Raw genomic sequence first — 20,182 nt, 5'->3', positions numbered from 1 at the left:
TACGACACAGGCCACATGCGTCTAATGTAGCAGTTGTTTCATTGCTACAAAATAAAAACGGCGGTGGAACACTCATCTTTTAAAAAAATAATAATAAAAATAAAGGGACTTCTCAGCCCTATTCGGGCAGGATAAACAAGGTATATTTTTTATTAACGTACCTACGTACGAACTTAAAAAAATATGGCAACAGTGTGTGTAATGGCTGGACGCCTCAATTTGTGTCATTGTGTGTGAATTAAATAATAACCAATAAATCAAAGTTATTCCTGAGTATAATTAAATAAAAGTGTTTATTCTTTAACAATATAGCATAAAGAAACATATTTTTTTTGTTATTTTTTTCTTAAAAAAAAAAAAAAACAAAACAAAATGTGGGAACCTAACATTTGGCTTCAGGTAGGTAGGTAAATACACATGTTCTCAGTTATCAATATCAAATAATCATAATCACTCATTATTTATAGAAACTGATAGCAAGATCGTTTGTTTTTTGCAAGTGCGGACCTTTTATTGGTTAAATTATAAAAAGGCCTAATATTAGTCGAATTAAATCGGTGTAGAGAAGATTGGAAACACGTTACATGCCTTTTGGCCTGTTTCCTGTTACATATGTAGGTTAATTGGGGTATGTTAGGTATAGTAGGAAAAAAACATTTCAATTACTTAAATTTGTCCAAGTTGTATAGATTTATAAATTTACATCTAATATGTGACATAATTAGTAACTAGGTAGGAAGAACAAAGTTTTAGTACGTAATTACAGTTCAATAATTAATAATTACAATTCAATTTATTCGTGACACGCCAAGGTTTGGTGTCAAGTCACGCTAGTACAATCTAGTAGGTTGTAAATATGTACAATTTAGTACATTGTATGTACCTTTATCCTCTTTTGTGTTTGTTTGAATACACTGTTGGTACACTTATAAGGGGCCTTAATAGTTCCAGCGGACTAAGGTTGGTCTGGATAATGCAGTAAGCCCCATTTACACTAGCTCGAAGCTCGATTTTCTTCAAATAAATTGATCCTAAGGGCAAGATAAATCTAGACCCTTGACAAAAAGAGTGTGCCTGAAGGCATGTGATGTGTTCCAATCCACTCGACCCCAAACTAATGAAATTAGAGCTGAATCCTCCTCGTCTTAAACTTGAGAAAAATAGCTGAAGTTTGTGTCGACTAAAGTTAGAGAAACGCTGCTCTATTTGGTAAGGTCTACCCTCAAACCGCTCTATAACCTGTGTACACAACTCTACGAACTTGGTAGACTCCGAACTGGTCTCTCGAGACCAAGTCTAGCGAAAAAGACACCTTAACAAACACTACCTGCCTCGGTGGTGTAGTGGTCAAGGCGCTCGCCTGGTAAACAGGAGGGCGTGGGTTCAATCCCAGCCGAGGGATGAAATTTTATCCTCAATCCAATTTGAGAATTTGACCACAATAATAGTAGTAGCCTACTGCTGGAGTAAAGGGTCTTTTCAGTCCTATGCGAGCAGTATAAATAAGCACTGTTATTGTTATTATTATTATTACAGTGCATCGGCACCTCAACACTAAATTTCACTAAAACCACCCTCATTTTCCCCCTACAGTAAAGACGTGAGACTCCCCGTTCAGTTACAACGGGCCATGGCAGCTGAGGCAGAGGCTACCAGAGAGGCCAGAGCTAAGGTTATCGGCGGCCGAAGGAGAAACACAAGGCCTCGCGAGCTCTCAGAGAGGCCCTCGGAGGTCATCAGTGATTCGCCCTGCCGGCGCCTTTTCCAACTGCGCTATTTACAGGTGAGAAATTGGACAAATTTGGGGTAGGCTGAGATCTCTTAGGATATAATAAGTAGGTGCAAAAAATCAGTGGTTGGGTGGAAGAACATCATTAAGTGAGAACATTAAGTTAGATGGTAAATAAAACCCTAAAAGGAATTTTAATTGTGTTGAGCATTAAATGCTTGTCACAAATGTCCTTCCTCGCTTGATAAACTACGCTAAATTTAATGACTTGACTAGGACTCGAACCACCAACCTCCAGATCCATAGTCCACCGTGCTAACCACTACACCACTGAGGTTGGTTCAAAGTAGTTATGTAAATGTATCTCCTAATTATCTGTAAGGTAGGTGCCCACCCTAATATTAAAGGCGTTTTTTCTTCACTCTTTTTTTTTTTTCTTCTTCTTCTTCTTCTTCTTCTTTCTTTCTTCCTTAAAAAATAAATAAGTAAGTACCTAGTAAAGTATCATGAGCGATTCGACCCCATTGCCTTGAGCTCATTATCTGAACTTTGGATAAAGTTTTCGTCTCCTATAATTTACCACTGTCTTTAAGCTCGTGAAAAATAAATGAGCTACTCGCAAATACCTATGTTTAGCAAATGCAGGGAAATTACAACAGACATAGACAAAAAACATGCTCCTTCGTAGTGTAGGAAATTTTATATTACAACGTTTAGATACATAATTATATTTACAAGTATAATCTATAGATGAACATAATACAATGCTGCTTAGTAAAAATTTGATTTTTTACCATTTCATAACATGTCGTAATTATGACCCAAAAGGAAAATGGGGAAGAAATGTAATGTGATGATATTGCACCGAAGAAAAATGACCATCTGTAATATTATTAATCATTATTTTATTCTAACTTATTGAGAAATGGGTGTCTATGTACAATTGTACACTTGTCCAGTACAAATTTACAAAACATATGCAGGAATTTCGTAGGAACATTTCTGTCAAATTTCATCAAAATCGAAAAAAATCGGTAGAGATTTTTGGTCAAAGAAATGAATTTACAAACAGGAAAACTAAATGCAAAATCGTTGAGTTCTTGGAGCTCAGTTCTTTCGTTCAATACCATATGCATTTAATAAAACATTATTCTGTTTCCTTTCAGACTCTCAACACGATTTCATCTGAGAAGAATTCGACCATTGTATTCCCTCTACCTATCGATATGTTCACTTACTTTGCAAAGAAATAAACCCATGGGCTGGGACACTGGGAGTTATTTGTGATTTATGCAAGCTAACAGCTAAAAGGGGTTTAAGGTTTCATTTCAAATTTCATAACTCTGTAATGCAATTTCAATGTATGATGACTATGGTTGTTGTTTAGGGTTTGATTTTTCTAACTTTAGAGAGAAAAGAAATGGATGCTTAAAATAAAGAAGGGTTTTAATCTTTTAAATTAAATACACCTAAAACTCTGTTGGGATTTTTTTGTTCTAAGCCTTCACTTTATCTATCTCAATAATATGTCAAACCTCTTAAAAAAAATAATAATAATATCATTTGATTTTTTGTGTTTGTATTTGTAGCAATAAATTTTACTCTTCTTAAGAAAGTAAGATATCTACTTATGATAAAAAATATAAAACAGTGTATTTGTTGTGTACCTACCTATTTTAAGGGCTAGTATTTATTTACACTTAAGTGACAGGGCCATGTGTGCTTAAGGGCTAGGATATTAAAAAAAAAGTTCATTTTCACCAAAGCCTAGCTTAGCCTAGCCTCATGGAGTAGATCTCTCATATTATTAGTAGGCTAGGAGTTCTCAAGCATTACCTTACAAGAGAAATGACCAGTGTCACAAATTGTTCTGACTCAACCTGAGGACCATGTCTAGTATTCTAACTTGAAGCTGAATCTTCATTGGATCTTTGGTGACTTCAAATCCTGGTACGCCTGTTAACACCAGAACACTTTGCTGCTCTGAAAGCGCAGCTCCTATACCGCGTATCAAATTCGATGTGAGGCCCTTGAAGAAACCGCGGTACCCTTCTAACTGAATCACCTGAAATTATAGATAACAAATAAATTAGAAATAATGAGAAGAACAGTAGCTACTTCAGTGGATCTCGGAATTAGGAACATAGGTACATGAGTAAACTAAATTAGGAACATACATAGGTACATGAACATCATAGCTCCTCTTCTCCTTAAAGTGCCTTGTCCATTACTGAACTTTGACAATCAAATTACCTAATTGATCCGTAATAAACTGCGCCGTTTGATATAATAATAATAATAAACTCTTTATTGTTGAAAATTCATACAATACATAAAGTACAAATTTAACAAAAGGCGGGATTATTTATTGCCTTAGGCAATCTCTGCCATCCAACCCAACCATGTACCACTTATCTGTTACGCATAGAAGGTAGCATTCGGTTCCTGGTACCATTCTCTCAAGTTCTGCATCCATGGTGTTCTCTTTCCTACGTCCTTAAAATCAAACCAAGTGAAGAGAATTTTTCAATTAACTAATTAAAACAGACCTATTCCGCCTCTCCACCTATACATATTTATTTGTATTTTTCCCCATAAAACGTGATACCTAATAGATACATAGAGAGGTAACATGTAATGTTTAATTCATGGAAAATACCCGTTTTATATTAAATAATACCATAGGAACTATTATTAGATTATGATTAAGATATATTCAATGTAACTTGCGCTAATTGCGTGTAACAACAAAATCATAGAAAATAGAATGAAGACTAGACAACCAACTTGTCATACCCCCGTATGTTGGAAAGAAGAAGTTGGTTCATGATTATGATTGATCGAATGAAGTAAATTCCTAGTTTTAACTCGACGATTTGCCTTTTATTTTGTCTAACTTTCCTTCCCATAACTCTCAAACCGGTTTGCTGGATTTTGATGAAATTTGTCAGAAATGTTCCACAAATAAAGGAAATTTTCTCATTCGATTTTAGGTAGGTATCTACTGCCGTTGGAACTATGGGGGTCCTAGGGACTTTTTTCTGAGATACAGTTCACTGTACCACTATCGGTAGAAGATAGTGATGTTCATAATCGATTATGAAAAATAATCGATTATGAACATCACTAGTGGAGGAGTTACCTTGGTTATGCAGTGGCCAGTGCTGGTGTACATGACCTCCTGGCATGTTTTTGTCCTTAATTCCATACAACCAGAAATCCGAAGTTACCTGTATATAATTTCTGATGATTTTAGATCTTTCTCATTTGACTAAATAGTCAGACTTAGTTTAGAGACGATCTTAAAATGATGATTTGAGAATTTATTAAAAAGTGGGGATTTTAGAAAATCCTAAGGCTTTGGAAGCTAGAGCCACAAGATGTTTTTGTCCTTAATTCCATACAACCAGAAATCCGAAGTTACCTGTATATAATTTCTGATGATTTTAGATCTTTCTCATTTGACTATTTAGTTTAGACGATCTTAAGATGATTATTTGAGAATTTATTAAAAAGTGAGGATTTTAGAAAATCCTTGGGCTTTGGAAGCTAGAGCCACAAAAATTGCCAAATCATGAGAACTCAAATTATGTAATTCTTTTGTCAAGCAGGTCTCCTGATTTTGTGCCCTCATATCCGTTTAGTGTTTTGTACACCACCCGCGGCAAAAATTGAAAAAATAAAAGGTACTGTTTATCTTTTGGGCAGTTATTGTTTGATTAAAACGGGTCTCTGGTTGTTTTGAATTTTTACATAACTATACATATGAATTTACAATTTAGTGCATTCTAGATAGTGAATGTCACCACTTATGCCCTACTTAGTTCATTTATGTAACTTACATACATAGCGATAATAGAACAAAAATAATATCGGTAGGTACTTAACTAAACTACTCTAATGAGTTACTCGAGTTTCTTTATAAAAGATACAATTTACAAACCTCCCGTAGGTACACAATTTGAATCGTCCTCATTCAAACCGAATTAGAATTCAATTTCGTTAGCTGTGAACCAACCAACGAGAGTTTAAACTTTATTTCTAAAATACCGAAAGGAATAATGTGTTTTACCAGCCAATATGACAAGTAGGCAAGTACCTACTTTCTTTCAACCCCCTTTGCCAGCCTAGTTAGCTTGGTTGGTAGCACGTCTGCCTTGTAAGCGCCAGGCCGCGGGTTCGATTCCCGCCCGAGGAGGATTTTATCCTGAAGGTGAGTCACTGAAAGGTAACTTACTCAGGCAACTCTTCTACCATGCTCCTCAATTTGTTGTAGATTGCAGTCTGTCGAATTTGATCATTTTCAGCACCCATCAGCAAAGAAGAAGGCAGAATATTAGTGGGTAACTCCTCACTGGCTGAAGGTAAAGAATTTTATGCACAAATTGAAAGTAGCTGTGATGTATTCAAAACTGGAAAATTTGATCCTTTTTAATTCAAAGGGTTTTTACTTTTTAATACCTATTACTTTTTGATATTTTTGCATTTTTTACCTTTTTTTCTCCATTTATATTTCAAACTTTTGCCGCCATGAATATTTAAAAATTAACAAGTTGGCCAACTTGAAAACCTATTTTTTAAAATCAGCTGACTATTTTTTAAAATCATTTTCACTTGAATTTTTTATATAAAATCCAATTAAAACGATTAAAAAGTGTATTAATTATCATTGAATTTAATTTATTTTAAATTTATTCCCTAACAAAGAAAATATTTGAAGTATTTTTTTGTAATTTCAACATTTTCCAACAACTGATTTTACCCGATTTTCGAGTTTTCGCCATCATGTTGGTGCACCGGAATACACGCGACGAATTTTGCGATTGTTTACATTTGGAACTTTTTTGATTTTTGCTGTGTTGAAACTTTTTTGATTAAAAACTAGAGCTGCTGAAGATTTTGTGATAAGAACTGATAAAAGTAGAGATAAAGGAGATTATCCAAGTATCTGTTGGTGTCCTAAGTCTGACTCTAGCTTCTGGTTCCTTCAGTGACTCCGTGTGCATTACAACACCATAATGAGCTAACAAACATTGTAAGCATGAATGAAACACAAGTATTCTAACACCCAAGCTACTATTACTACTTCTACCGATAAAACGTAAAGTCAAGATTCCACCATGTTTGAGATAACAGATGTACAAAGTAAGTCAATTTACCTTTGAAGTTCAAATTTCTATGTTATTTTTTAGCCTTGTCGTTGCCAGTTAGATGAAACAAAAACCCTGGTTCCCTGATACCTACACCAGGGTGAAGTCACCTACATGGCTTCCGACATGACAAGTGCCAATACACTTCTACTTACCTTAGATTCACTTACACTTGACTTGTCACTTTGGATCTACATGAGATCATACCTCACTTCTCTTCCTATTACACAGCTTAAAGACTCATTGTATAGGTATTTAATTCTATCAAAATGACTCAATATGGGTATGACTTGACATTATCTAAACTCAGCATTGCCTAAATAATAATATTAATAAATGATTCTTGTCTTTTTCAGAAATTGGTGTTGGTCTGGCTGGTTTTGGCATAGCATTTCTATTCCTAGGTGTTTTCCTGTTGTTTGATAAAGGCCTTCTAGCCATTGGAAATGTAAGTTGAAAAAAGCAAAAATTATTTCAAGATGAGTGGTGGCGCAAATGACATACATGTGTTTAAGTACTTTATGAAAATATAAAAAGAAGAGAGAGAGAGAGAAAATGAGGCTGAAAAATAAATAAAATGAAAATACTCGTCTCTCGGTCATTTTATTATCCTAATCTTTTCATTCCAGGTCCTCTTCATATCAGGCCTAGCATGTGTCATAGGATTCGAAAGAACATTCAGATTTTTCTTTCAACGACATAAAGTCAAAGGATCATTATGTTTCTTTGGTGGCATATTTGTCGTGCTGTTTGGATGGCCCCTGATAGGCATGTGTATAGAACTCTATGGTTTTTACCATCTGTTTAGGTGAGTATACAGTAGTACCTATCTATCTGTTTAAGTGAGTTACTTTGGTAACATTGGTTTTGGCTGATTACTGATTACCTATCTTTGAGATGACGAGTTTTTTTTTAGACTTCTCAGGTAGAGTCTAATAAATAATTAATCATAAAAATATAAAATCTTAGTAGGTAAAATGTAAAAAAAAAAAAAAAAAAAAAACAAAACAAAAGTTTATTAGGTTACTTACAGGTTGATTTAATTCCATACTGGAGTACATTTTGTCTCCTTGAATGTTATAGTTAGAGTATAAGTAGTTATAATATTGTAGGCAGGTATGACATGATAAAATTAATGCATATCATGAATGAGTTCTTACTTACGAATTTATATGTACATTGTACGAAACATCTTAATTTGATCTCACTCAGGATTGCACAGTTCCACCTGTCACTGATTTTCTTGGCTGAACCTTAAAACTGACTGAAAACCTATGACCTTTCCTTTGAAACTTGGAAACCTTGAAACTTCTAAAACTGACTCTCATGAGACCTTTTCAGGCATTATCAAGTGTTACTGTAATGAGCTGAGAGTTTGGTGTTTTTTTTTTTTTTTTTTTTTTTTTTGTGGTGACATTTCATAATCAAATTGTTTTTTTTTTTTTTTTTTTTTTTTTTATTTGATTTTTTCATCTTCTTTTTCCAGTGGTTTCTTTCCAGTTGCAATCAACTTCCTCAGAAGGATACCCGTGTTAGGGATGATGTTGAATCTGCCAGGCATCAAAGGGGTAAGTCACATTTCATGTAGAATAGACTCTCAGCTCCATCATAGAAATCGTACTACAATAGTTTTTGTATGAAAAGGGAAAAAATGGATGCTAATTACACTCAAAATGGATCATTATTAGCCAGCCTAGTTGGCTCGGAAGGTAGCGCACCTGCCTCTTAATTGCTAGGTCGTGAGTTTGATTCCCGCCCAGTAGCGAACTTTTTTGAAAAACAGATAAAGTTCGTTCTCAGAACCATTGGCTTTCATCTCCTTATTTCTTCAATTTCGGGATGATAAAACCATATTGGTAGTATCAATATCAATGAGCTTGTAGGCCACGGGTTGAATGAAGACCTCTAATCTAAACATTCAGAGTCGCATACTTTTTTTTCTTAGTTCAGATCTTTATTAAAAGTCAAGTTCTGTGATTGGTTGTGTGTTGCAGATTCTGGACAGACTGGCGGGGGATACTCATAGGACCATGGTGTAGATATCGAGAACTGAGGAAGACCTCTCCTCATATTGTACACAGAACTGATAAAGAACCAAACTATTTATTAATTTTTTATGAGCCAAAGTTGGGGTTGGACGGCAGAGATTGTCTTAAGGTCCCACCCATTGATTGAAATTCAATAAAAAGAACATTCAATAAAAAAAGGTAATGGGACTTTTCGGTCTCATCCCAACAGTATAAATGAGGTATAGGTATTCGATTTTATTGTGAAAACAGTCCCAGTTGACTATTTGTTAAGGCTGGATTCATATCCAAGGGGACTGCGGTTCGAATCCTTGCAGTGACATAAAGTCTGCATGTTGGGCTAAAAAAATCTTTTTTGGCCAATGAACTTGGAAGATTTTATAAAGTCAACCTGGGATTTTGTTTTTAATTTTATTAATCTACTTAACTTTCTAATTGGATAGAGGGAGTAAAAGCCAGCGGTGATAGCACGTTGAATAAACCAGTTCCTAATAGATAACTGAAGTTAAGCAACGTAGTGCGAGGTTGGTATCCGGATCGATGACAGGGTTATCGCGTGCTTACTTGGCCTGTCATGTTGGAAGTTGGGTTATCTATAGATAATATTGACGACAGAGGTCCTCACTCTGTCCCTTGGAATAGATGTTTTTGACGAGGACGGACTTCGTGAGGTCGAATTTTTCATTTCCGTCGGTTTCGAGTTTATTTGGGCTCTGTGCTTGGAGTTTGGGGTACAGTCAGCCTCATGAGGACAAATTAAGGGGCTACCTCCTTTAATCGAGTTGCGACCAGTGGCGGCATTACCAGTAAAATTATTGATGATGAGTCGTAAATAATGGTAAAGGAGGCTCTTAATGATGATATGTCATGGAGCCAATTCAGTCGTTCAAACACTATACAAAACTTGAACTATCCCGACCTCCAAATTCGAAGTCCATCTAACCACTACACCACTGAAATTGTAGTGATAGGATGATGTACCACAATGAGATTGAAATGCATTTGAAGACAATGGTGTTACCGTTACAGTTAGGTTGGTAGGTATGTCACCTGGTCCGTTAAACCCGAAGATGAATGGACCGTGTATGATATTTACATTTTTACATATATGAGACAAACATCTGAAGTTGTTTACATGAAGATGCCCAGAATATCAATCTTATGAAAGACCTAGGTATAGGTACGTGATAAATGTATAGTAGGTACCCTGTCTTCCTTCTCTCTTCGATTTCGGGACGATAAGACCCTAGCAGTTACAGTTCCCTCTATCAAACCTCTTTGAAAAAGAAAATAATAAATCCCCTTTGATGCTGATTTGGGGTTTAGAACAGATGTGCTGACTCAGGCGGTGCTCATTTGAGGCTGATGTGCGGACTCAGGCGGTGCTCATTTGAGGCTGATGTGCGGACTCAGGTGGTGCTCATTTGAGGCCTAGTGCTGCCTCAGGCGGCGCTCATTTGAGGCTCTGAGCTACCTCAGGCGGTGCTCATTTGAGGCTTAGTACTGCTCAGGCGGTGCTCATTTGAGGCTTAGTGCTGACTCAGGCGGTGCTCATTTGAGGCGTGACCTTCTTAATCTCATCATACAGCACAAGTACCAGGGCAGCTCCTATACCGCGTATCAAATTCGATGTGAGGCCCTTGAAGAAACCGCGGTACCCTTCTAACTGAATCACCTGAAATTATAGATGACGAATAAATTAGAAATAATGAGAAGAACAGTATAGCTACTTCAGTAGATCTCGGAATTAGGAACATAGGTATACATGAGTAACATGAACATCATAGCTCCTCTTCTCCTTAAAGTGCCTTGTCCATTACTGAACTTTGACAATCAAACTACCTAATTGAACCGTAAACTGCGCCATTTGATATAAGGTGGCATTCTCGGTTCCTGGTATTACCATTCTCTCAAGTTCTGCATCCATGGTGTTCTCTTTCCTACGTCCTTAAAATCAAATCAAGTGAAGAGAATTTTTCAATTAACTAATTAAAACAGATCTATTTCGCCCCTCCACCTATACATATTTATTAGTATTTTTCCCCATAAAACGAGATACCTACATAGAGAGGTAACATGTAATGTTTAATTCATGGAAAATACCCGTTTTATATTAAATAATATCATAGGTACTATTATTAGATTATGATTAAGATAATAAGATATATTCAATGTAACTTGCGCTAATTGCGTGTAACAACAAAATCATAGAAAATAAAATGAAGACTAACTTGTCATACCCCCGTATGTTGGAAAGAAGAATTGATCGAATGAAGTAAATTCCTACTTTTTCTCGACGATTTTCCTTTTATTTTGTCTAACTTTCCTTCCCCATAACTCTCAAACCGGGTTGCTGGTTTTTGATGAAATTTGTCAGAAATGTTCCACAAATAAAGGAAATTTTCTCATTCGATTTTAGGTATCTACTGCGGTGATGTTCATAATCGATACATCACTATCTTCTACCGATAGTGGTACAGTGAACAGTGTCTTGGAAAAAAGGCCCTAGGACCCTCATAGGTCCTCATAGGTTATGAATAATCGATGAATAATCGATTATGAACATCACTAGTAGAGGAGTTACCTTGGTTATGCAGTGGCCAGTGCCGGTGTACATGACCTCCTGGGGAGGTAGACCTGCTTGCATCATCATACGACGTCGTACTGTGTCCAGAGGATAGGTGACTACTCCTGCCAGTGTGGTGACACTCTGAAATAAACGTGGTCAGTTATGGGCTAAATCCCATAAAGATACTTCTAGTGGTCCTCTCTGTCACTCGAAAGCTGGAAAGCCTGAAGCTGGAAGTTGTTTTATTAAAAGTCAAGTTCTGTGATTGGTTGTGTGTTGCAGATTCTGGACAGACTGGCGGGGGATACTCATAGGACCATGGTGTAGATATTGAGAACTGAGGAAGACCTCTCCTCATATTGTACACAGAACTGATAAAGAACCAAACTATTTATTGATTTTTTATGAGCCAAAGTTAGGGTTGGACTTGGACCCATTGATTGAAATTCAATAAAAAGAACATTCAATAAAAAAAGGTAATGGGACTTTTCGGTCTCATCTCAGCAGTATAAATGAGGTATAGGTATTCGATTTTATTGTGAAAACAGTCCCAGTTGACTATTTGTTAAGGCGGGATTCATATCCAAGGGGACTGCGGTTCGAATCCTTGCAGTGACATAAAGTCTGCATGTTGAGCTAAAAAGATCTTTTTTGGCCAATGAACTTGGAAGTTTGTATAAAGTCAACCTGGGACTTTGTTGACCCGTGAATTAATTTTATTAATCTACTTAACTTTCTAATTGGATAGAGGGAGTAAAAGCCAGCGGCGGCCCACGAAAAAAAAAAAAAAAAAAAAAAAAAAAAAAAAAGGTTCAGTTCCATTCTCACTCACCTGCGCAATGCACCACGTGGTAAAGATGCCGGAATTGTGCGAGCGCATTGCTTTAGACGTGTCGAAAATACCAAAGTAGATGGCACGATAGATAAAGATGGCCCACAGGGAACAGACGTAACCCCTGTACAAACCACGCACACCGTCTGTGGCAAAGATTTTCTTGATGCAATGTGTTACGCCTTTGAATTCACGCTCGGCCGGGGATTTGCCAACATCTGCGCCTAACCTGGGGGGGAAAATCGAATGGATAAGATAGGACATAATAATAAAGATGCAAGCCTAGTTAAGTTGGATGGTAGAGTGTCTGCCTCGTAAGCTCCAGGCCGCGGGTTCAATTCCCGCCCGGGGCGTATTTTATCCTGAATGGATAGGATTCGTTCTCGGAACGGCTGACTTTTTCCTATCCTGTCTTTCTTCCCTCTTCGATTTCGGGACGATAAGACCTTTGCAGTTATAGGTAGTTCCCTGTCTGTGGCAAAGATTTTCTTGATGCAATGTGTTACGCCTTTGAATTCACGCTCGGCCGGGGATTTGCCAACATCTGCGCCTAACCTGTGGGGGAAAATGGAATGGATAAGATAGGACATAATAATAAAGATGCAAGCCTAGTTAAGTTGGATGGTAGAGTGTCTGCCTCGTAAGCTCCAGGCCGCAGGTTCGATTCTCGCCCGGGGCGTATTTTATCCTGAATGGATAGGATTCGTTCTCGGAACGGCTGGCTTTTTCCTATCCTGTCTTTCTTCCCTCTTCGATTTCGGGACGATAAGACCTTTGCAGTTATAGTTCCCTCTGTCAACTCTCTTAAAAAAAAGCTCGCGCAGGGCGGGAATCGAACCCGCGTATACATCTAATGGGAATTCGGGAATTCTCACCTTGTCCGCGCAAAGTCAAGCGGATACACGAACGTGATGGACGTCAGACCTGCCGCTCCGCCGCTCAGCATATTGCTGAGAAAGTACTTGCCAAACTCCTTGTTCTTGTCAACGCCCTGGAAGAAAATCTGCTTGTACTTGTCTTTGAGCGCGAAGTTTAGCGCCTGCGCCGGGAAGTAGCGCAAAATGTTGGCGGAGTTGCCGCGCCAGAACGAGAGCGTGCCTTGTTCCTTGTGAATTCGCACGAAACAGTCGCCTATCCCTGGGGAAGAAAAGAGAGAAGTTCGGTGAGATATTTTCAATAATGAATTTCGTTCAAGGGGTTTAACGCCACTGTAATACGTACATATTATTATAGCTAAGCCAGCCGTTCCGAGAACAAACCTTGTAAATAAAGTTCGCCCCGGGCGGGAATCGAAACAGCGATCTTGCGCCTTCGAGGCTGGCACTGTCAGTATATATAGGTAACTGATGAGGTTTTTAGGGTTTCACCTTCTAACTAGGCAACAAGCTACCCATCTTCTTACTTTAACCTCACCCAGGCTATGTGAGGTGGAGAAAAGTCAGCAACACCCAACTGCTGGTATGTATGTACGTGAGTTGAGATGTGTATGGCAATATGTGTGAGTGAAGGCATGTGTAGAATTGTTTGTTGTACCTAAAAATGTCTTATCCCCAAAAAAACTTAAATTTTTTTTTTTTTTTTTTTTTTTTTTTTTTCTCTCAATAAGTTCCAAGGAGAGATACGCAGATAGGTGCGTTATTTAGACGTCGCGTCGTTTCAGTCGAAACCTCACCAGGACCTAGGTACATTCGTCACAACAGATGCCGTGACCTATATTTCCCTGCTTGAGACGGGGTCACGAACCCCGGACTCGAGAATCTCGACCATTCAATACGCTAGGCTAGGGTCAACACAGGTACTTGCCGCGAGCTAACGTACATATGGTCACAGGTGAAAGTGAACATTCTCTACCAAAGTATCTCAGAATCAGAGGATACCATGAGTTAGGGAACCCTCGTGTCTGTGAGAGTACAAAATTCCTGACGTGTTTCTGTAGTAATCTGTAGGTTGTTGGAAGTTGGGTTATCTATAGATAATATTGACGACAGAGGTCCTCACTCTGTCCCTTGGAATAGATGTTTTTGACGAGGACGGACTTCGTGAGGTCGAATTTTTCATTTCCGTCGGTTTCGAGTTTATTTGGGCTCTGTCCTTGGAGTTTGGGGTACAGTCAGCCTCATGAGGACAGTTAAGGGGCTACCTCCTTTAATCGAGTTGAAAAAAAAAAAAAAAAAAACACTACAAAACTTGAACTATCCCGACCTCCAAATCCGAAGTCCATCTAAAAACTACACCACTGAAATTGGTGATAGCATGATGTACCACAATGAGATTGAAATGCATTTGAAGACAATGGTGTTACCGTTACAGTTAGGTTGGTAGGTATGTCACCTGGTCCGTTAAACCCGAAGATGAATGGACCGTGTATGATATTTACATTTTTACATATATGAGACAAACATCTGAAGTTGTTTACATGAAGATGCCCAGAATATCAATCTTATGAAAGACCTAGGTATAGGTACGTGATAAATGTATAGTAGGTACTCTTAGGGCCGGTTTCTAACATCCTCTGTTGACTCGCGAGTTTGAAAACCAATGGTTCACCCAAACTCCGGAGTTGACCGAATTGCGACGTAGCGTACTGCTGGGGTAATAAGACTCTTTAGTCCTGACGCCTGAAGCATGTACCGCTGCATGTGGTTGGTACCTGGAAACAGCTTCTGCCTTGTAAGAGCTAGACCGCGGGTCCAATTCCCACCCGGGGGCGAAGTTATCCTAAACAGATAAGGTTCGTTCTCGGAACGACTGGCTTTCTCCTATCCTGTGCTTGCTCTCTCTTCGCTTTCGGGACGATAAGACCTTAAACAGTTACAGTTCCCTCCATCAAACCTGTCAAGAAGAAGAATAAGGAGGAGGAGAAGAAGAAAAACGATAAAATTCTTACCTCGATATCGTCTGTAATTTGATATATAGGTCGACCAGGTTTGGATAAGTCCTTCTATGGGGACAGACTGACTGACTGACGGACAGACTGACAGACAGACACTGAAGCGAATACAATAGTCCGTCCACTATACCTTTTATTATTAGTAATAATAAAGGAAGGACGGACTAAAAAGCAAAAATTATTTCAAGATGAGCGGTGGTGCAAATGACATACATGTGTTTAAGTACCTACTGAAAATATAAAAAGAAGAGAGAGAGAGAAAATTAGGCTGAAAAATGAATAAAATGAAAATTCTTGTCTCTCGGTCATTTGATTATCCTAATCTTTTCATTCCAGGTCCTCTTCATATCAGGCCTAGCATGTGTCATAGGATTTGAAAGAACATTCAGATTTTTCTTTCAACGACATAAAGTCAAAGGATCATTATGTTTCTTTGGTGGCATATTTGTTGTGCTGTTCTGGTGCACCGGAATACACGCGACGAATTTTGCGATTGTTTACATTTGGAACTTTTTTGATTTTTGCTGTGTTGAAACTTTTTTGATTAGGAACTAGAGCTGAAGATTTTGTGATAAGAACTGATAAAAGTAGAGATAAAGGAGATTATCCAAGTATCTGTTGGTGTACTAAGTCTGACTCTAGCTTCTGGTTCCTTCAGTGACTCCATGTGCATTACAACACCATAATGAGCTAACAAACATTGTAAGCATGAATGAAACACAAGTATTCTAACACCCGAGCTACTATTACTACTTCTACTGTTAAAATGGGTCTCTGGTTGTTTTGAATTTTTACATAACTATACATATGAATTTACAATTTAGTGCATTCTAGATAGTGAATGTCACTACCTATGCCCTGCTTAGTTCATTTATGTAACTTACATACATAGCGATAATAGAACAAAAATATTATCGGTAGGTACCTAACTAAACTACTCTAATGAGTTACTCGAGTTCCTTTATAAAAGATACAAATTACAAACCTCCCGTAGGTACACAATTTGAATCGTCCTTATTCAAACCGAATTAAAATTCAATTTCGTTAGCTGTGAACCAACCAACGAGAGTTTAAACTTTATTTCTAAAATACCGAAAGGAATAATGTGTTTTACCAGCCAATATGACAAGTAGGCAAGTACCTACTTTCTTTAAACCCCCTTTTCCAGCCTAGTTAGCTTGGTTGGTAGCGCGTCTGCCTTGTGAGCGCCAGGCCGCGGGTTCGATTCCCGCTCGGGGAGGATTTTATCCTGAAGGGACAAGATTCGTTCTTGGAACGGCTGGCTTTCTCCCATCCTGTCTTCCTTCTCTCTTCGATTTCGGGACGATAAGACCCTAGCAGTTACAGTTCCCTCTATCAAACCTCTTTGAAAAAGAAAATAACAAATCCCCTTCGGTGCTGATTCGGGGTTTAGAACAGATGTGCTGACTCAGGCGGTGCTCATTTGAGGCTTAGAGCTGCCTCAGGCGGTGCTCATTAAAATTTGAGGCTTAGTGCTGACTCAGACGGTACTCATTTGAGGCTTGGTGCTGACTCAGGCGATAGACGCGTCTTCAAGAAGTTTCCAGTAAGGAAGATAACTGAAGTGGAACTAGCACTGGAAAGCGGACATTTGGACGTCCCTGGGGAATGTTGATAACTTGAATGTTTTTGACGAGAATTTCAAGTTCGCTACTTCGAAATTCTTTGTTAACTGTTCTTCGAATAACATATCAACCCAAACAGCTATGTTAAACGCGGATAACTTATGGAGGTACCTCTGAAATTGTAATACTACCTATTAATATTATATTACCTAGATATCAAATTCTGTAGAATACGTTTTTAGTGAGTTGTTAAATTAAAAAGTGAAATTAAAGTACTGAGAAGATGTATTGACAGAGTGTTAGCTGATATGACGACATAAAGAATAAACATTGCATAATCCACAACGTTCAAAAACCTGGGACATCCCAGTTATCGATCGTTTGGTCTTCTGTATGGGTTAGGTTAGTTAGATAGGTACAATACAAAGGAAAAGAGATAAATTTATTCTGGGAATTTTCGATTTTTTTAGGTGATATGTATTATCAAACTTATTCTATTGAGGGGTCTTTCTATTGAGTGGTTCTAAGTATTGAGTGGTTATTTTCGGATATTTTATCTTTTGACCAAACAATACACCAGACGTAAAAATCTCAAAATGACGCGCCATCTCTATTCAGTCTTCAGTACCTATGTTTGTTATTACCTTTTGTGTCCAGTTACCAATTTAGCCCTGGCGATCTAAAATTAAAATCAATTACCATCTGAATTCAGTGGAGACGCCAAATTACGCGCGTCAAAGTTAGATAGTAATGCATATTTAAATAGATAGACTACCTATTCATAGGAGCATAAGAAAGTTTCTGTCGAACAAAATAAATAGAGAAATAGACAAACCGAAAATGCAAAATCGCAGAGTTAAACACTTAAAATTCACTTCGTTTGTTCAATTATTTTGCTAATTAAACTTTACTAGATCAGACGAATTACTTTGGAATATTCCACGGTCCACTGCTCTCATTTTTTGCGCTTTCTAACATGAATATTGATGAGTAGGTATGCAATGTTTCATTTTTTAACGTTCTGTACATAGGTGAGGTATGCAGCTATATTCTGCTCATTTGCTCATAGAGAAGATTTTATCAGATTTGATGAGCTTTTGATTAATTTATGAGATCCTACGTATGTTTATCCTCTATTTCGAGTGAAGTAGGTACGTATGAGAGCAGAGAAAGGAGAACCTAAAACGGACCCTTTGAATTATGGACTTCAAATTTTGGTCGACTATGAACTCTTCTTCATATTTATGAATAATTTCTTCATATTTATACAACTCTTCTTCATATTTATGAATGATGCACCGTGGTTATAAATAGTTCTAATGTCTCTAATGACAAGTTTCACTTTTAATAAGTATTCTTGGTTAAGAAGTTATAGGTTGTAGGTAGTAGGTACCTACTTACCTCGCTGCATAATAGCTACATATCTATCTCTGTATAGGACAGAAGTCGGTAAAGGAAACCGGTTTTGGCACGAAATTCAGTATCGTCCCTCTGGATTTTTTGTCCGATTTTGGAAGGAAAAAAAGTATATAATACCTAAAAATGAAATAAAAAACGGTGCAGAGGATAAGGAAAGTAAAAAATACACACATTGCATATACGAGAAACTCCGTAATAAATAGCAGGCGGCATCTAAAACATTCGTTTTTGCACAATTTCTTCAAGCAAGATTGCTTTAAATCTGCCAAATATTCAGTACATCAGTACCTATGTACTAGCCTTTCTTATCGTCCCGAAATCGAAGAGAGAACGAAGACAGGATAGGAGAAAGCCAGCCGTTCCGAGAACGAACTTTACCTGTTTAATATAAAATCCGCCCTGCCCAGGAATTGAACCCGCGACCTAGCACTTACAAGGCAGATGCGCTACCCTCCAAGCTAACTAGACAGGCTTACAACCTGCTTTGAGGGGAGTCAACGGATTGAGTCCCATCGACCTTTTTTTTAACGAGTTCATTCCCGATAATTTTGGAATTCAGGCCTACATATATTATTTAAATAAATTATTATTTAGATATCTTTCAAGTTGTTTGTGTGTCTGTGTATGATTTCTCTCTATCAAGGTGTAAAATAATGTAAATGCATTTATTTTATTTTTGATAAGTAAGTACCTACCTATATATTTCTTATTTTTATTATTCTTCAATTATTTTTATTATTTTTTGTTTATTATGTTCATCATCCAACCATTTCCTTATCCTGTTTCTTATAATTAGATATTGTAATTTGGTACCTATTCACGTCGACGTTTCAAGTCTGTTTCATTTTTCTCTTGTATGGTGTTGCTTTGTAGACCTGTCAATCTTTGTAACCTATTCAGCGAGGAGGTGATTCAGAAAGTTAAAATAAACTTATGCGCAGTAGAATGGCTAAACCCAAATAGGTGTATGGAAGATCTAAAATGAACAAGTCTGTAAAATAAATGAACAAAAGAAACAAGTTCCAAGTTTTAACTTGACGATTTTTCCTCTTTTTTTTATGTAGAGGTACCTATTAGGTACCTAGTTCTGTTTTTCTCCCATAACTCTCGAAGAATGAAACCAAATTCCCTCCCGCTGGCATCTGTAGGTACTGAAGTAGTCCGATACCGATCGGATGGCTAATGTTGGTATTTTTTGGATCCTTATTCTTGGAAGTTAATTTCTATTCCTGCTATGAATATCAAAAAACACAAAAAGGGGGGAATTTTTTAATAATATTACATACACAGAAAATTAAACAACCGATTTTTTTTACGTTTCCACAGCACTAAAGCACTATTCGTCAAAAACACGTCACAAAAATCTCACTCCCAAGAAAACCCGTGATGGTTGTCAAGATACGAGTATTTTTTTACATCACACGAAAAATTATTTAAAAAAGCTTCAAAAATTTACCTACTACTTCAAATCGTAAAATCGCCGTGGTTTACGAAACTATTTTACTATTTTACTTTTTTTGCATCAGCACGTAAAATTATTTAAAAAGCTTCAAAAATTTACCTACTACTTCAAATTGTAAAATCGCCGTGGTTTACGAAACTATTTTACTATTTTACTTTTTTTTTTGACGACGACGAAATTTTAAATCGGTCACCTGAATAAGAACTGAATCACTGAGCGGTTCTAACTTCTCTTTCTCTTCTCTCTAGAGCAGCCATTCTTAACCTATGGTCCGTGGACCACTAGTGGTCCGCGAGAAGGTTTCAGGTGGTGGGTCCGCGAGAGGTGAGTAAGGAAAAAGTCATCGTGTCTCTATTTTATATAACATACCCCTAAGAAAGAAAAAAAAAATCTTTCCTCTGTTCATACAACGTGCTCCTCCTAACTCCGCTCTTATCAACGACTAGTGGTTGACCCGTCCTTTGTACGGGACCACCACACACACAAACACACCCCCACACACACACCACACCCATCAC

The 20,182-nt window shown here is 37.5% G+C and overlaps 3 protein-coding genes across 4 annotated transcripts in view; 2 read left to right on the top strand and 1 right to left on the bottom strand.

The window, feature by feature from the left end:
- The window catches only part of LOC103519683 (band 7 protein AGAP004871-like), a gene marked incomplete at its 5' end in the record, with an annotated part of 9,704 nt that extends 5,984 nt beyond the window's left edge, over nucleotides 1-3,720 (top strand). The window contains 3 exons of the mRNA XM_008484773.2: nucleotides 952-1,004; nucleotides 1,594-1,783; nucleotides 2,896-3,720. Coding sequence (XP_008482995.1) covers nucleotides 952-1,004; nucleotides 1,594-1,783; nucleotides 2,896-2,982 — 330 coding nt within the window. The remainder of the gene's footprint in view (nucleotides 1-951; nucleotides 1,005-1,593; nucleotides 1,784-2,895) is intronic.
- Nucleotides 3,721-6,571: 2,851 nt separating this feature from the next.
- LOC103519681 (vesicle transport protein GOT1B) lies at nucleotides 6,572-9,422 on the top strand. 2 transcript variants are annotated; one of them, XM_008484769.3, is made up of 5 exons: nucleotides 6,572-6,874; nucleotides 7,236-7,327; nucleotides 7,509-7,687; nucleotides 8,366-8,447; nucleotides 8,849-9,422. In XM_008484769.3, the coding sequence occupies exons 1-5, from the start codon at nucleotides 6,850-6,852 to the stop codon at nucleotides 8,903-8,905; spliced, it is 435 nt and encodes a 144-aa protein (XP_008482991.1). In that variant the 5' UTR covers nucleotides 6,572-6,849; the 3' UTR covers nucleotides 8,906-9,422. The 2 variants fall into 2 exon arrangements, with proteins under 2 accessions (XP_008482991.1, XP_008482992.1); XM_008484770.3 differs by having other exon boundaries at nucleotides 6,575-6,874; nucleotides 8,874-9,422.
- Nucleotides 9,423-10,121: 699 nt separating this feature from the next.
- Nucleotides 10,122-15,881, bottom strand: LOC103519682 (ADP/ATP translocase 2-like). Its single transcript, XM_026831101.1, has 6 exons — nucleotides 15,874-15,881; nucleotides 15,195-15,205; nucleotides 13,183-13,444; nucleotides 12,308-12,536; nucleotides 11,491-11,616; nucleotides 10,122-10,581 (listed from the first exon to the last, which is right to left on the bottom strand). The coding sequence occupies exons 1-6, from the start codon at nucleotides 15,879-15,881 to the stop codon at nucleotides 10,447-10,449; spliced, it is 771 nt and encodes a 256-aa protein (XP_026686902.1). The 3' UTR covers nucleotides 10,122-10,446.
- Nucleotides 15,882-20,182: the final 4,301 nt, after the last annotated feature.

The sequence above is a fragment of the Diaphorina citri genome, unplaced genomic scaffold (assembly GCF_000475195.1).
Source record: "Diaphorina citri unplaced genomic scaffold, Diaci psyllid genome assembly version 1.1 scaffold2879, whole genome shotgun sequence".
NCBI classification, from domain to species: Eukaryota; Metazoa; Arthropoda; class Insecta; order Hemiptera; family Psyllidae; genus Diaphorina; species Diaphorina citri.
The sequence above is the reverse complement of the archived record's forward strand: the minus strand, read 5'-3'. Positions and strand labels throughout refer to the sequence as shown.

Bases quoted from the DNA above. Each gene is read 5' to 3' on its own strand.
- LOC103519682 (XM_026831101.1), bottom strand. The intron at 11,617-12,307 runs GTGAGTGAGAAT...CGTTTATTTCAG, and splicing joins CCACGTGGTGCATTGCGCAG to AGTGTCACCACACTGGCAGG. The intron at 10,582-11,490 runs GTAACTCCTCTA...CTATAATTTCAG, and splicing joins CTGGCCACTGCATAACCAAG to GTGATTCAGTTAGAAGGGTA.
- LOC103519681 (XM_008484769.3), top strand. From the start codon at position 6,850: ATGTTTGAGATAACAGATGTACAAA. The intron at 6,875-7,235 runs GTAAGTCAATTT...TGTCTTTTTCAG, and splicing joins TGAGATAACAGATGTACAAA to AAATTGGTGTTGGTCTGGCT. The intron at 7,328-7,508 runs GTAAGTTGAAAA...TTTTCATTCCAG, and splicing joins GCCTTCTAGCCATTGGAAAT to GTCCTCTTCATATCAGGCCT.